Here is a 16,211-nt window from a genome sequence, read left to right on the forward strand (position 1 = left end):
CCTTCTCAAGCTCTCACTCTTACACTCTCTCTGAATAAATAAATAAATAAATCTAAAAAAAGAAAAAAAACAAGAGACTTTAAGGAGGTAACAGAAAATTTTGAAATAAACTTTTTTGTGTGTGCAGACTCATGGAGAAAGAGAAAAAGAAAGAAAGATTGGCATTTTCCTCCTATGTTTACTGCCAAAAAATTTAGCTCTGTCTTTAAACAAATCAGCTTAGTTCAAATTAGCAAAGTAGAAAACCATAGCCTGCTCCATAATTTTATCATCAGAGATACCCCACTGTTTTTTTTTTTTTTTTAGAGATACCCACTGTTAATCTTTGGTATATAATATTTCACACCTTCTGCATTAAATATGGCTATATAATATATACAGGCTGTTCATTATTTACAATAGCCAAAAAGTGAAAATAACCCAAATGTCAATGACAGGTGACATCATTTTTTAGATGTGTATTTCTTTAATTGTTGAATTTGAACAGCATTTTTTTCATTTTTAATTATTTTTTTTTAAGTTTTTTTTTTTTTTTTTTTTTTTTTTAATTTATGATAGGCACACAGTGAGAGAGAGAGAGGCAGAGACACAGGCAGAGGGAGAAGCAGGCTCCATGCATCGGGAGCCCGACATGGGATTCGATCCCGGGTCTCCAGGATCACGCCCTGGGCCAAAGGCAGGCGCCAAACCGCTGCGCCACCCAGGGATCCCTAATTATTTTTTTTTAAGATTTAATTTATTTATTTGAGAGCAAGAGAGGGAGAGAGTAAAGTGGGAGAGGGAGAGGGAAAAGGAGGTTCCCTGCCCAGCATGGAGCCCAACGCAGGACTCGATCCCAGGACTCTGGGATGATGGCCTTAGCTGAGGGCAGATGCTTAAGTGACTGAGCCACCCAAGTGCCCAATGAATAGTATTTTATTTAAGTTTACTTATTTATTTTTTTTAATAATATCTACACCCAATGTGGGGCTTGGACTAGTGACCCTGAGATCAAGAGTCAAATGCCCTTCCAGCTGAGCAGCCAGGAGCCTCTGAGTAGCATTTTTTAGTAGTTATTTATGATAGTTGTACTTCTGTACTTGGTTAATCTTTTTTTAAAGATTTTATTTATTCATAAGAGAGACACACACACACACACACACAGAGGCAGACACAGGCAGAGGGAGAAGCAGGCTCCATGCAGGGAGCCCAATGCGGGATTCGATCCCAGGACTCCAGGATGACACCCTGGGCCAAAGGCAGGCACTAAACCACTGAGCCACCCAGAGATCTCCTGGTTCATTCTTTAGTCATCTTTATTAATTTTTTTGGTGTATGCTACAAATTGGTCTTACCAATTTGACTTTTAACTTTGCTTATACCATCCCTCCTTACACATTCTAATAATTCATATATTTAAATTTACTGTCTTTTTTTTTTTTCTTTATGGTATCTGGCCTTAAGGCTTAGCCTTTTACCATCCCAGTGTCATAAAAATAATATCCTATTTTTTTTAATCATAGTTCTTAAGTCTCATTTGAACAATCCACTCATTCTCTACTCGTCAATAGTCCTATGACATTCTTGAATTCTTTAAGTCTGTTCTATGAAATCTGTTTTAAAGAAGATTTACCTAATTCTTGAGCCCATTTTATGATAGTCCCAGTGTCTCCTGCATTGCTTTCAGCTAAGCATACAACTTCTTGGCCAATCTTCCACCCAATTAGTGGATAAAAGCCTTAAAGAAAAAAAGAAACAAAATAAGTCAAATGTAATAAATAGATAATTCATTACAGAGACATCTACAGTTTGATTATCTTAAAAAATAGCAAAGTGGCTCTGAAGTCAGTGGTCTCACAAGTTTCTAACCTCTTAGCCTCCGTCACCTCAACTGTGAAATAGTTGGCTTCCGAAAGCTCCTGTGAGAATAAACTGAATTACTGCATAAAAAACTTAGTGCAGTGCCTGGTATTTAATATGAACAATAAACATTAGCTTTTAGTAGCCATACGTATATCTATGTCTCTAGAAACACACAGAGCCATCTATGCTATTGCATTTATCTGTGAAGCTTCCTAAATAGAAACAATCTAATGCAATGATGAAATTTTCTAGCTTTCATTTTCCTAATTAGGGAAAAAGGAAGAGCTTGAGGGAGGATGGAAAGTAAGAAAAAGATTTTTAAAATCTACCTCTTAGTAACCATGTTAGGAGACCATAGTCCAGATTTAGAATCCACAGGTCTCTTAGGGTATAGTTCCACATTCTAAATTTCTTTGTTTACACATCCTAGGATGTCTTCCATAAGGGAGACCAATTTCTTGGCAACTGTCATTAAATATGCATGGATCACTAGTTGAGAATTATCATCAAAAAAAAAAAATCACAAAAGAAGAACTGCTAACACATAAAAGAAAATTTAGAGGCCTAGAAAGATGTTTTAAACAAATATAACAGATATTACAGGTAAATATTTGGTAAACTGACCAAAAGCCCCTAATCCTGAATTTTTCTATAATAACATGTCTCATTTGTTTATCCTTTTAAAGAAAAAAGGGAATTGGAAATTAACTGTCTCTTGGAATACTAGCAAAAAATACATTAGAGAATACCCTTAATAAAAAATGGAAGAAAAAAAAAAAAGGGAAAACAGTATTACAAAAGTTAAATATAAAAAGAAATGATATTTTATCAATAAAAAGGATAAATTCTAACAATTTACCTCTAATAGTATGTTGAAGGTTATTTCCAGTATTAATATCCAAAAATGTCCCAGTTCCCATGGTTAGTTTCACATCTCCTGCGTGGAAGCAGCACTCTCCAAACATGGCTGATTGCTGATCGGCGACCTGTTAAAATGTTCAAATATAAGATGGCTGGGTCATACAGTGGCCCATTTTACTGTATTCCACTGTCTCCTATATTATATTCTCAAGGGTCAACATTTTGTTTTCTTTTTTCCTTTTCCTTAAAAAAAAAAAAAAAAAAAAATCCCTAGAAAGAACAACAAGATAGAGAAGTTTCTCCAGGACTAACATTTTGTGAATGAATAATGTGCCTCAGGAATTTTTAGTAGGCAGCCCACTTTATGACTTTTAAGTCATATCACAGGAAAAATCTGAAAAATAAAGGTCAGAATAAAAATTGTGGAGAAAGAAAACTAAGATTTTTTTTTTAATTATTTATTTATGATAGTCACACAGAGAGAGAGAGAGAGGAAGAGACATAGGCAGAGGGAGAAGCAGGCCCCATGCACCGGGAGCCCGACGTGGGACTCGATCCCGGGTCTCCAGGATCGCGCCCTGGGCCAAAGGCAGGCGCCAAACCGCTGTGCCACCCAGGGATTCCCGAAAACTAAGATTTTTCAACTTAAAAGTAGTTTCATTCATTAGTCAAAATAATGACCTCACAAATTTCTCTTTTAATAAGAGTGATAGGTGTGTGCTCAATATAAATAGATACAGGTCAAAACTGGATATTCCCAATCATATTACTTTTGTTAAAGGAAATAATAAAACAATTTGTTAAAACAATTGTATGTAGCTTGTTAAGAATCAATGTTTAACAGAGTAAATTTTAAAGACCTAATAGGCTTTATTAATTGATGCATGAATTGGGCATTCCATCTAGCAGAGGTGAGCTTCAAAGGGCTAAAGAAAAGGAAAAGTTTTTAAAAGTAGAGAAAGAGCAGAGAAAAAAGGAAACTATTAGCAAAAAATCCATTGTTTTAGGCACGGTCACCCTCCTAAGGGGAACAGATGGGGTCTATCATTAAATTTCCTAATGCTTACTGGGAAATTCCCATGTTGACTGGTTAAGGGTTACATTTCTGGGAGGCTGAAACCACAGGTAGGTTAGCTATTGAGTCTTGGTTTATTGGCTTGTAGCTGCCATTTTAAGCCTGTGGTTTTCTTTTTATTCCTCCCTTTTGATCAGACTCTAGTTTAACTGAGAGATGCGATCAAAATTTAAAGCATTAGTATCATTCTCTACCACCACTCCAGAGTTCTCACAGCTATTATTGATCCTCTGTGTGGCATTCACAGGTCACGATGGTTTTTTTGCTTGATCTCTGTGATATTCACAGGTTACAACTTCAGGTTTACAATTTTTATGTTGGCTCTTCCTTTTCTCATGTTCCACTCTTGGGGAGATCATGTGCTTGGCAGTTAACATGCATTTAAAGCTTTTGAAAGAATACAATGTACTAGGGAGAGAATTGTGATAATTATAAGAAGGATAATTCCCAATATTTGGAGTGTATTTCTAGTAGTGTTAAGCAATTGGGAACTGTCTGTTAAATTGGCATTCTTTAGATTGGCAAATTTATAAATATATTTTATAATTTTTAGAAGCATATGTCTTTTTAATTTTCCAATGTAGCACAAACATATGCAAATACATTTTAGTTGTTCTGGAATAAGAAGCTACAAGTAGCTATTTCTTTTTTTTTTTTTTAAGATTTAAAAAAATTTTTAAGTAATCTCTACCCCAATGTGGGGCTCAAACTTACAGCCCTAAGATCGAGAATCACCTGCTCCACCAAAGCCATCCAGGCACCACAAGTTAAACCTAGGTTTAGTAACTGATATTTTAGTATTCCATCTTATTTACAAATGATATAGATATTTAATGAATTTAGCTTAATTCATTACTTAACCTAACTTAGCAAAACTTTAAGTGCTAGGTTCCCAAAATGATTTGGGAGACTATTTAAAAGATTACCTAAATTTTTTATTTTATTTATATCTATTTACTTGTTCTTAATAATTACACTTATGTTACCCTAAAAACTTCTTGAGACATCAGATAAAGTCAGTTACTCTTCCAAGTTTTTTTTTTTTTTTTTTTTAAGATTTATCTATTTATTTGAGAAAGATGGGGGCCGGGGGGGTGGGTAGAGGGAGAGAAAGAGAATCTCAAGCAGACTTTCCACCGAGTACAGAGCTTGATGTGGGGCTCAATCTCATGACCCCAAGATGATGATCTGAGCTGAAATCAAGAGTTGGATGCCCAACCAACTGAGCTACCCCAGGTGTGCCCTGCCAAGCTATTAAAAAAAAAATTTTGTAACAGATAACATTACATTATTTGCCTTTAAGTAAACCAAGTCAGAATAAAATGTTAATGCTAATAGCCCTAAAGACATGTCTAGTTTAATTTTTAAAAATATTTACTTATTTGATAGACAGTGCACACAAGCACATGCACACAAGTGGGAGGGGCTGAGGAACAGGGAGAGAGAATCTCAAGCAGAGTCCACACAGAGCACAGAGCCCAACATAGGGCTCAGTGTTCGATCCCATAACTCCGATATCATGATCTGAGCCAAAACCAAGGGTTGGTTGCTTAACAGCCTGTGCCATTCAGGCACCAAGATATGTCTACTTTAATTAAACCAACAACCTTAAAGTAGATTTCACATCAAGTATTTTCCCAGATCATGTGAACTTGAGAAAATATTTGGATTAGTTTCTTTCTGAGAGTTTTAGAATGTCTAATCCTTACCAGCGTTTGTCTTCAAACCAAGTAAATAGAGTTCTACAAATTAATTTTAGCAATACCACCCAGAGGTAGAAAAAATATCTCACATTTATATAAACACAGAGAAATAGATGTGCATAAAGCCCCTATAGTTACTAATATTTGTGGAGATTTTTAAGACTTATATTTGTCCCTGGGATTAATCTGTACTAGAGTTTGGGAAAAGAGCCCTTTTGAAGGTTGTATTTTAAAAAGGCTTCTTGGGGATCCCTGGGTAGCTCAGCGGTTTAGTGCCTGCCTTTGGCCCAGGGCGCGTTCCCGGAGTCCCGGTATTGAGTCCCGGTATTGAGTTCCAAGTCGGGCTCCTGGCGTGGAGCCTGCTTCTCCCTCTGCCTGTGTCTCTGCCTCTCTGCCTCTCTCTCTCTCTCTCTCTGTCTATCATGAATAAATAAGTAATTTTTTTTTAAAAAAGGCTTCTTTCCCTTTTTTTCTCTCTGGTGATTGTGGGCTGTGTTTATATTTCAAAGAAATGATTATATGTGTAACTTTAAGGGACAGAGAAAGAATGCAAGTTCTTCCAAGAAGGACTCTGGTTTCCTAAAGCCACTAATTTACAATCTGTTTGAGATAAATAGGGGAAGTTTTGGAATTGATGAAGAACCAGGTAAACTGTGAATTGCCTGTAGAGCTACATTTCTAGCTTTATGAAGATCGGCAAGATAAAGACACTCGCTTTCAATTCCTCCAAGAACTGGGTTGTAAGCTAACTGATATTATGGGTTGATCTACCTGTCTAACTACATTATTCTCAGTTTGTTTCTTTTTCCTCTGGGGACAAGGTCTTAATTTAAACTATTTCTGGTGATACTGAATAATACCCCATGGGTGTAAGAGGAATCCTCAAAGACAGTTTAAAAAGATACTACCTTTCCAAGATCTAGAGTCACTCCCAATGATAGCCAAAAGAACCAAAACCTGTATGTCCCCTGCAGGCAGAAAGCCAAGCCCAGTTATGCAAAACAAGACAAAGAGAAGGCAATAGGTATCTCTGGAAGAGAAAGGATCAACAGCCAACAGTCTGGATTTAGAAAGGAAGGGATGATCTGAAATTTTCTTTTCCTTTCTGGACTGGGCACTACAGACAGAGATTTGGAAGGAATTGATTCTGGTAAGAATTTTCACCCTTTGCTGGCTTCTCCCAGTTTTTCCAGGATCCCCTCTGTAGGCTCCAGTATCTACCAGAGTTCCTCGTTTACTGTTTAAGGGAATAACCTAGCAATTTTACCAGAAAACCCCTCAGTTTCAACAACTCTAGAAGAGGTCTATATGGGAGTCCTTCTATGAAGGTAAATAAATACAGGGGTGTGTGTAACGCCACTAATGTGGTGGAGTTCTGTTTATGGTTGTGTAGTCTTTTTTTGAGCAGAGAAACAATTCAGACAGAGGATTAATAGAATGAGTACTACAGGGAGGATAGAGGGGCGCAGTAAGAGTTACGTCACTCTTAACAGGCTTTTGTTTTGGGTACCTCTTCTCTCTCTGATTTTTAATTAGCCTTCTGCCATGAATCTTTTAAGGGAACAACATGGGAATTTTGAAATCTTTTGGAGGCTTCTGCTTGCCAGTTAACACAGGTACCCTATTCCATTTAATTTGGGAATCCCTGCCTTCAAGTGCACTTCTTACATGATTTTATCTAATTGGAATGGTCCCCATAACGACCATTGTATTTCTAGTTGTAATCCCTTGAAGGCTGGGGCAGTTTGGTAGAATTCTAGGCACAAATGGAGTTAACCCATATTTCCATCCAGCCATTCTACTTGCAAATGAGGTGCAACTCATATTTCTGTCTGGCCTCAACCTGACAAGTTACTGAGCCAAGTTCCTCAAGGCACAAAACAAACTTAGTAAGATTTTGCCATTTTTGCAAGATATCTACAACTTCTAGGACTATAGTTCTTAGACATAAAATAAGCAGGTATGCTGCAAGGTGGCATGCTTGACCCTTCAGAATTTAAGGACCCCATTAGCTAAGCCTTTGGATTTCTCAGAGCCAAACTAATACCTTAAAAGGATGGGTCACTAGGTTGGGGATCTTGTACATTTTATAGTCTACCTCACTGTATGGAAGTTTTCTTGATGCTGGTGGGTGGAACTTGTATCAATCTAACCCATTCTGTCATCAACTTACTATATTTTCTTGAGGAGGCAAGTGCTCTAACAGCCTTCAAATGCTCAACCTGTGCCCGCCAATTTTTCCAGTTTTTTGGCCTCTGAGATCCCTGTTAGTATAGCCTTTATCTACACAAAATAAGACAAATATGTGTACCTTAATGTATCAGCAACAACCAAGAGACATTACTGTGTCCTGGTCACGAGAAGGCCCTGTGCTCACCACTGCCAACTCTTGTGGAATCTTGCTGGAGTTTTCCAGTAATTCCAGGGGAATTGTATCTGAAAGGCCAGGGATTTGGCTCTGGGCAGACTCTTTTGCCAGCTCAGCTGGGCTCCAGGCAAAACTGCCAGCTCTGGGCATAACCATCTGGCAGTTTCGGCTGTAAAGGAAGGCCAATTAGATTGGGGGAGCTTGAATGAACAATTAGTGAAGCTCACAACCAAGAAGGAACTTACCCACAGCCCTCAGGAACAGCGAGAAACACATGAATTCAAAGAGTTCGTGGGGTACCATGCCCATGTTTCTCGTTGTCCCCAAATGCTGTTGGAAGTTCACTTTGGATCTTGTTGCTGCCTGCGACCAAATCTGTTAAATGACAAAAATTGAAGCAAGTAATTTTAAAGATCTAACTGGCTTTATTAATCAATCCATGAATTGGGCAGCATCCCATCTAGCAAGTACAGGGAGCTCCAAAGAGCTACAGAAAAGGAAAGATTTTTTTTTTTTAAAGTAGGCTCCACACTCACCACAGAGCCCAACGCAGGGCTTACACTCATGAACCTAAGATCAAGACCTGAGCTGAGATCAAGAGTTGATCACTTAACCAACAAACCACACAGGTGTCCCAGAAAAGGAAAGATTTTTAAAGGTAGATAGGGAGTGGGAAAAGATAATTATTAGAAAAAAAAAATCCACTGTTTTAGGCAATGTTGCCCTCCTAAGGGGAATGGAAAAGGTCTATCAGTAAATTTCCTAGTGCTGATGGAAAATTCCCATGTGGACTGGTTAAGGGTTACATTTCTGGGGGGTTGAAACTACAGTTAGAGTAGGTATCAAGTCTTGGCTTATTAACTTGGGCTGCCATTTTGGGCCTGTGGTTTTTTGTTTTTGCTTTTTTTTTTTTTTAAGATTTTAATTTCTACACAATTTAACTAGAAATTAAATTTATGATTTTAAGTAAATTTCTACAAATTTAAGAATTTATTTTTAAGTAATTTCCACACTCAAAAGTAATTTTGAATAGGGCTTGAACTTATAATCCAAAGATCAAGAGTCACATGCTCCACTGACTGAGCCAGCCAGGCACCTCTCTTCTTAATTACATATAGCAATATTTTAAAGACCAAAACTCATCTGAAGAACATTTTGTCACTAAACTTCAATTATTCTTCCAGCCATACCCTTATTTAAACCTGAGCCTACCACTGAGGTGAATAAGACTGATACTCTCTAAGTGACCAAGAATTTATAACTTAGGAATTAAATTCCCCTTCTCTTACCTGATTCCTCTACCTATTGTGGCAACCATCCACTTAAGGAAAGATGGCCTATACTTCCTGCTTAAGCTATTATAGGAAATCAAAGTCAAAGTCAGTTTCCACACATCCTCTCAACCAGGTGGAAAATCCTTGAGATTCTCTAAGTTCTAGCCCTTTTCTCCAGACAGAAAGAGTACAATCAAGAAAAAAACCTTAAAAATATGAAACAGATAATTTTTCACTCTTCTACAGTTTCTTTACTGATAATACTGACTACGGATTTTATAAAATATAAATATAACATTCTTCTTTACATTAAACTGCCTTGTTGCTGTCTGGTTATACTGTATCAAATACAAACAAAGCAATGGCTCTGTCCCTGACCTATCCTTGTTTTTTTGTCTCAGAGTATCAAATATAAACTACACATTACTCAGAATAAAACATTTTTTAAGAATTTAGCAATGTTATGAAAAACAATATGTAAATCAGAAAAGATTAGAATGTACTTTCATGTCAGAAGACTGGCCCAGTGGTCCCCTTTCCAGAATATAGAATACTCCTGATTATATCTAGGACATAGAAACTTAAAAAGAAAAAAAAGATACTTTACTTTTATTCACAAGGACCTTTAATGTCTCTTAAATCTACTCCCAACTATTCATATCTATTATTTAGTTTATACTATACATATAGAAACTCTCAGGTTTTCTACTTACCATGGCCACTATTGGTATAGGCACACCAAATATCTCTTCATCCACTGACCCAAAATTGTGGCTTCAAATAAAATTGATGAAAAAGTCAGTTATAGTTCTAGAAACATTGATTCTATAATTCAGCAAACTGATTTCCTTTTTTTTTTCTGATTTTCATATAAACCAAAAAGTTATGTAATGAACATAAAAGCATCCCACACAAATAATATAATGCTAAGGCACTTGAATTCAGGGTCAGTTTTGCTGGTTTCTATATATGATGTTCCTTATTACCTCGTATCCTTCACAGGAGGCAAGATAGAAAGTGGTATTGAAAGCAAGGAAGCAAGGAGCCCGCTCCAATGCATCTGAACATAAAAATATGTCATCAGAATCCAAGCTAAATTATACAAAAATTGGTGATTCAAAAGGAGGGAAAAAAAAAACTTTACCTTATAAGGATCAAATAGTCCAGTTGCACTGGCATTTGAAAAATCCGTGGCAAATTCGGAACCTAAATTTACATTGAAAATAATATATTATAAGTAGTGTCAATCAACAACTATCCCTAGTTTATAATCTAGAGCTTTGGCCTCAAATTCATTCCAAAATATATATTTCCAGTGCAAAGCCCCCAAAGCAATTCCCCACTTAATCTTTTTGAACTTTTATAATTTACAAAAGCACTTTCACATACACTGTCACATCATAATCTTCAGATTTTTTTTTTAAGATTTATTTATTTATTTGAGAGAGAAAGAGAGCGTGCCTGCACATGAGTTAGAGCAGGAACAGGAGAGAATCTCAAGCAGACTCCCCACTGAGTGCAGAGACTGAACTGACTTGGGGGCTTGATCATAGGCACTCCCATCCGCAGTTTAAAGATGGAGTTCAAAGATGCCATGTGATTGCCTATAGTTACCCAGATGCAAAGTGGCAAATGCGTTATTGAACTTGAGTCTTACCACTTTTGAAATTAAGACTGTTCCTCCGTTCTTCTGTTTGAGGTTTCATCACAATTTAAAAATCACTCTCCTCTTACAAATCTGAAGTCTATCTAGCTTTACTATACCTAGGGTACCAAGGAGCAGTATGTATGGGATAAGAGAAGGGAAAAAAAGTAACTTCCACTTTTTTAGGTGAATCATTTCTATCAAATCTCAGTTACTTGAGATAGATCAGATCATCTTTACCTTTTGTGAGCTTATGTAACAACCATGTATCAAGAGTCCCAAAGCAACAATTATCTTCTTCAACTGCCTTTTGTACCTAGAAAATACAACAGCACAAAACTGACTCAAAAAGGCTAAATTATTAAGTGCACAATTAAGTGCCGATTAGTAAATACAATATAATCCCATTTCTTATAGGAATGAATATATATATAAAGAAGCTATTTAAAAAAATATACTCCCAAGCAATTACTATAAAGTATAAAAGGCTTTAATTTTACACAAAGCATGTGTTACACTTGTGATGAAAGAACAAAGTACGTATATATATTTTTAGTTTAGACATATGACTGTCTACATACACAAAGTCTAAAATGGGATGGTATGGGCAGCCCCGGTGGTGCAGCGGTTTAGCGCCACCTGCAGCCCGGGACGTGATCCTGGAGACCCGGGATCGAGTCCCACATCGGGCTCCCTGCATGGAACCTGCTTCTCCCTCTGCCTGTGTCTCTGCCTCTCTCTCTCTCTAGCTGTGTCTCTACGAATAAATAAATAAAATCTTTAAAAAAATAAAAAATAAAAAAAAATAAAACGGAATGGTATAATCACGGTTCAAATCCAACCCACAAAACATCTTTAAACTAATAAAGAAAATGAAATGACTGTGGGGATTTCACTATTTTTTTTTAAATAGGCTCTATGCTCAATGTGGGGCTCAAACTCAGGACCCCAAGATTAAGAGTCTACCCACTGAGCCCTACCCTCAGGCTCTACCCACTGAGCCAGCCAGGTGCCCTGAGATATTACTAAACATAGTGCAAACAATGCCCTACGTCATACTTCATCACCTCTCCAACTCTTTATTTGTTCTTCCAGACTAGCAGTTCCTGGCTTTGCCCAGGTCAGCACCCTATGGAAATCTTCCACATAGCCCTTATCTCACATCATTACTTCCCTATTAGACCCTAAGCTCCTTAAGAGCAGGAACTAAATTTGTAAGTCCAATACCTAGAAGAGTTACTGGTATATAGGAGATGTTTGAAAAATGTCTCCTAAATAAATGAGATGAAAAGAATAGCAAATTAATCTATTTAAGGATGAATTATATTTGAACAGTAGAAAAGATCAATAAAATGAAAACACATGACATAAGTTCCAAAAAAGTAGTCATTTGCAGATTATTTATAACAAATACTTTGAAAATTCCATTCGAGTTTTAAACCACTTAAATATGGAGTGTTTAAAGTAATAAAGTAATATTACTTTATTTCAAACTCTTTAAATTTAGAAATTGTGATTCTAAAATTTGTTCCAGATTAGATTAAAGTTAATCTGTATTTCAGTGCCTGGTAAATAGTGTAAATTCATCCGTTCATTCAAAAAATATTTGAGGGATCCCAGCGGTTTAGCGCCTGCCCAGCCCAGGGTATGGTCCTGGAGACCTGGGATCGAGTCCTACATCGGGCTCCCTGCATGGAGCCTGCTTCTCCCTCTGCCTGTGTCTCTGCCTCTCTCTCCCTCTGTGTGTCTCTCATGAATAAATAAATAAAATCTTAAAAAAAAATTGAAAGTCAGGTCCTCTAATAGATAGTAGCTTCATATGAGGCTACAAGAACAGAATCAACATTAGGGCTTCCTAAGGTAGGAGCATCAGGTCAATCCTCCTTGTTTTGGATTAAGACTTCAAATGGCTCAGGGTGCCTAGGTGGCTCGGCTGGTTAAGCATCTGCCTTCATATCAGGTCACATCCCTTTCACCCCCTCTCATGCCCCCTCCCTTGTGTGCACACTCTCTTGAATAAACAGAATCTTCTTCTTTTTTTTTTTTTTTAAGATTTTATTTATTTGAGACAGCACGAGATGGAGGAGGAACAGAGGGAGAGGGAGAAGCAGACTCCTCACTGAGGAGGGAGCCTGACACAGGCTCCATCCTGTCGGATCACACAACCTGAGCTGAAGGCAGACGCTTAACTGACTCAGCCACCCAGGTGCCTCAATAAACAGAATCTTAAAAAAAAAAAATGGCTCTACCCTATGAGTAAGGATAAACTAGAAAGACAAGCTGTCATAGGAACTGCAACTCAGTTTTGAATCACCCTAATCATTAACTGGATGGAGGTAATCCTGGTGCCTACAAGAATGGAAAAAACAAACATAAATCCTATCCAGAGCAAGAGAGTGCTATGTTAAGGCTCCCATAATTTCTACATATAATTTTGCAAATACAATGTCTAGCTGATATACATACACGTGCATACAAATAAGTAACCAGGCTCATCGAACTCATGGAGTTATATATATTAAATACGTTCAGCTTTTTGTATGTTAATCATACATCCATAAAGTAATTTAAATTTAAAAGAAATTAAATAATCAGGCATCCGAGGAAACAGGAGACCATGAAAAAAAAGAGAGAATCTATGGGGCTACAGATATTAGAATTAAAAGTTATACACTTTAAAATACCATGCTAATTATGTAAAGCAAAGTTCTAGAACTAAAAGATTAAGAACTTAATGGATTTTTTAAAAAGATTTTATTTATTTATTTATTTGACAGAGTGAGAGAGAGCACGAGCAGGGGGGAGGGGCAGAGGGAAAGGGAAGAAGCAGGCTCCCCACTGAGCAGAGAGCCCAACATGGGGCTCCATCCCAGGACCCTGAGATCATGACCTGAGCCGAAGGCAGATGCTTTACCAACTGAGCCACCCAGGCAACCTAATGGATGGGTTTTATTAGCACATTAGGAACAACTTAAGAGAGAATAGATTTGGGAGAAAGGTTAGAAGAAAATATCCAAAATAAAGTAAGAAAGAGACAAAATAATGGAATATATGAAAGAGTGAGAGACAAAGGGGAGTTAGTGAGAAGGCCTAACATGCACATAATCAAATTTTCAAGAAGGAAAAGAATGGAGAAGTTACTTTTGAAGATAATGGCTGAGAAATTTTAAAAATCAATGAAATCAAGTAATGAATTCAAGACACTCTACAAACCCCAAGTAGGATGCCACTCCTAGACAACAGATACAGATAACAAATATAAATGTATTTGATAAATTCAACATCTACTCATAATAAAGAGTCTTAGCAAACTAAGTAAGGTAGAGGATTTCCTTAATTTGAGAAAGGGTATCTAAAGAAAATCTACTACAAATACATACTAAATGGTGAAATGTTGAAAGCTTTTGTCCCAAAATCAGGAATGAGAAAAGGATGTGTGTGGCCAATCCTCTAGTCAATATATCCTAGAAGTCCTTGTCAATGTTTAAAGAGAAAAGGAAAGGGCAGCCCTGGTGGCTCAGCGGTTTAGCGCCGCCTTCAGCCCAGGGCCTGATCCTGGAGACCCAGAATTGAGTCCTATGTCGGGCTTCCTGCATGGAGCCTGCTTCTTCCTCTGCCTGTGTCTCTGCCTCTCTCTCTCTTTCTCTGTGTGTCTCTCATGAATAAATAAATAAAATCTTAAAAAAAAAAAAAAAAAGGAAAGAAAAGTCATATTTCTACATCATATTGTTATGCCAAGGAATTACAAGTTAATTCAATGAAATACTACTGCACACCTATTGGAATGGCTAAAATCCAAACCCCTGATATCAAATGTTAGCAAGGATGTGGAGCGACAGGAACTCTCATTCATTGTTGGTAGGAATGTAAAATGGTATAGCCACTTTGGAGGATAGTTTGGCATTTTCTTAAAAAACTAACCATAATTTTATCGTCTAATCTAGCAACTGCACACCTAGGTATTTACTCAAATGAGTTGAAATTTATCTTTATACAAAAACCTGCACACAAATGTTTACAGCAACTTTATTCATAAGCTCCAAAAATTAGAAGCAACAATATGTCCTCCAACGAGTGATTAGATAAGCAAATTGAAATACATCTAGACAATGAAATACTAATCAGTGATAAAAAGAAATGCATCACCAAGCCACAGAAAGACATGAAAACCATTGTTTTGTTGATTTTTTCAACTATTTTTCTACTCTCTATTTCATTAATTTTCATGCTAATCTTTACATTTCTTCCCTTCTACTACTATGGGTTCAGTTTGCTACCTTTTGCCAGTGTCTTAAGTTAGAATATTAGACAGTTTGTTAATATAGTCTCTATAGGTAATTATAGTCTGGCTATAAATTTTTATCTAAACACTGATGTTGCTGCAACACATGACTTGGTATATTGTGTTTTCATTTTCATTCATCTCAAAGTATCTTCTAATTTCTCATAGAATTTCTTTTTTTACCCATTGGTCATGTAAGAATATAGTTTGATTTCCATATATTTTTGAACTTCCCAAATTTTGTTCTGTGAATTCTTTTTTTTTTTTTAATTAGGATTTTATTTTTAGTAATCTCTACACCCACTGTGGGGCTTGAACTCACAACCCTCAGATCAAGGGTCACATCCTCTACTGACTGAGGCAGCTAGGCACCTCACCTTTCTGTTATTTATAATTTCATTCCTTTGTTATCAGAGAAATACTCTGTATGATTTCAGTCCTTCTAAATTTACTGAGGCCTGCATTATGGTGTAGCATGTGTGTATCCTGGAGAAGATTCCATGTACACTTAAGAATGTATATTCTGTTATTAGAGTTTTCCATAAACACCTGTTTGATCTAGTTAGCTTATACTATTGTCTAAGTTTTCTATTTCTTTGTTGATCTGTCTAGTTGTTCCATGCATTATTAAAGGTGGGGTGTTGAAGTCTTTAGCTATTACCATTGAATTGTCTATTTTCCCCTTAAATTCTTTTTATATAAGATTTTATTTATTTATTCATGAGAGAATCAGAGAGAGAGAGAGAGAGAGAGAGGCAGAGACACAAGCAGAGGGAGAATCAGGCTCCATGCAGGAAGCCGGACATAGGACTCGATCCCAGGTCTCAAGGATCATGCCCTGGGCTGAAGGCGGCACTAAACTGCTGAGCCATCCGAGCTGCCCTTCCCCTTCAATTCTGTCAACTTTTATTTCATGTATTTTGGGGCACTGTTATTACATGCACATATGTTTATAATTGTTATATATTTCTGGTGGATTGTCTATCATTATAAAGTGCCGTTCTTTAGCTATAATAACATTTTTTGTTTTAAAGTCTATTTTGTTGTATATTAGCATATCCACTTAGCTATGGTTGCTGTTTGCATGAGAGATCTTTTCCATCTATTTACTTTTAACTGATTTGTATTTTGGAATCTAAAGTGTTTCTCCTGTAGACAGCA

At 36.8% G+C, this 16,211-nt stretch overlaps 1 protein-coding gene across 2 annotated transcripts in view; it reads right to left on the reverse strand.

Annotated features, from left to right (window-relative positions):
* GK5 (glycerol kinase 5) overlaps window positions 1-16,211 on the reverse strand; it is a 70,049-nt gene that overhangs the window by 25,491 nt on the left and 28,347 nt on the right. For both annotated transcript variants that reach the window (XM_025448736.3, XM_025448737.3), the window contains 6 exons: window positions 11,009-11,084; window positions 10,268-10,329; window positions 10,110-10,183; window positions 9,837-9,897; window positions 2,702-2,828; window positions 1,613-1,717 (listed from right to left, as the gene is read on the reverse strand). In XM_025448736.3, the coding sequence (XP_025304521.1) occupies window positions 1,613-1,717; window positions 2,702-2,828; window positions 9,837-9,897; window positions 10,110-10,183; window positions 10,268-10,329; window positions 11,009-11,084 (505 nt within the window). The remainder of the gene's footprint in view (window positions 1-1,612; window positions 1,718-2,701; window positions 2,829-9,836; window positions 9,898-10,109; window positions 10,184-10,267; window positions 10,330-11,008; window positions 11,085-16,211) is intronic.

The sequence above is a fragment of the Canis lupus genome, chromosome 23 (assembly GCF_003254725.2).
Source record: "Canis lupus dingo isolate Sandy chromosome 23, ASM325472v2, whole genome shotgun sequence".
In the NCBI taxonomy this organism is placed as follows: Eukaryota; Metazoa; Chordata; class Mammalia; order Carnivora; family Canidae; genus Canis; species Canis lupus.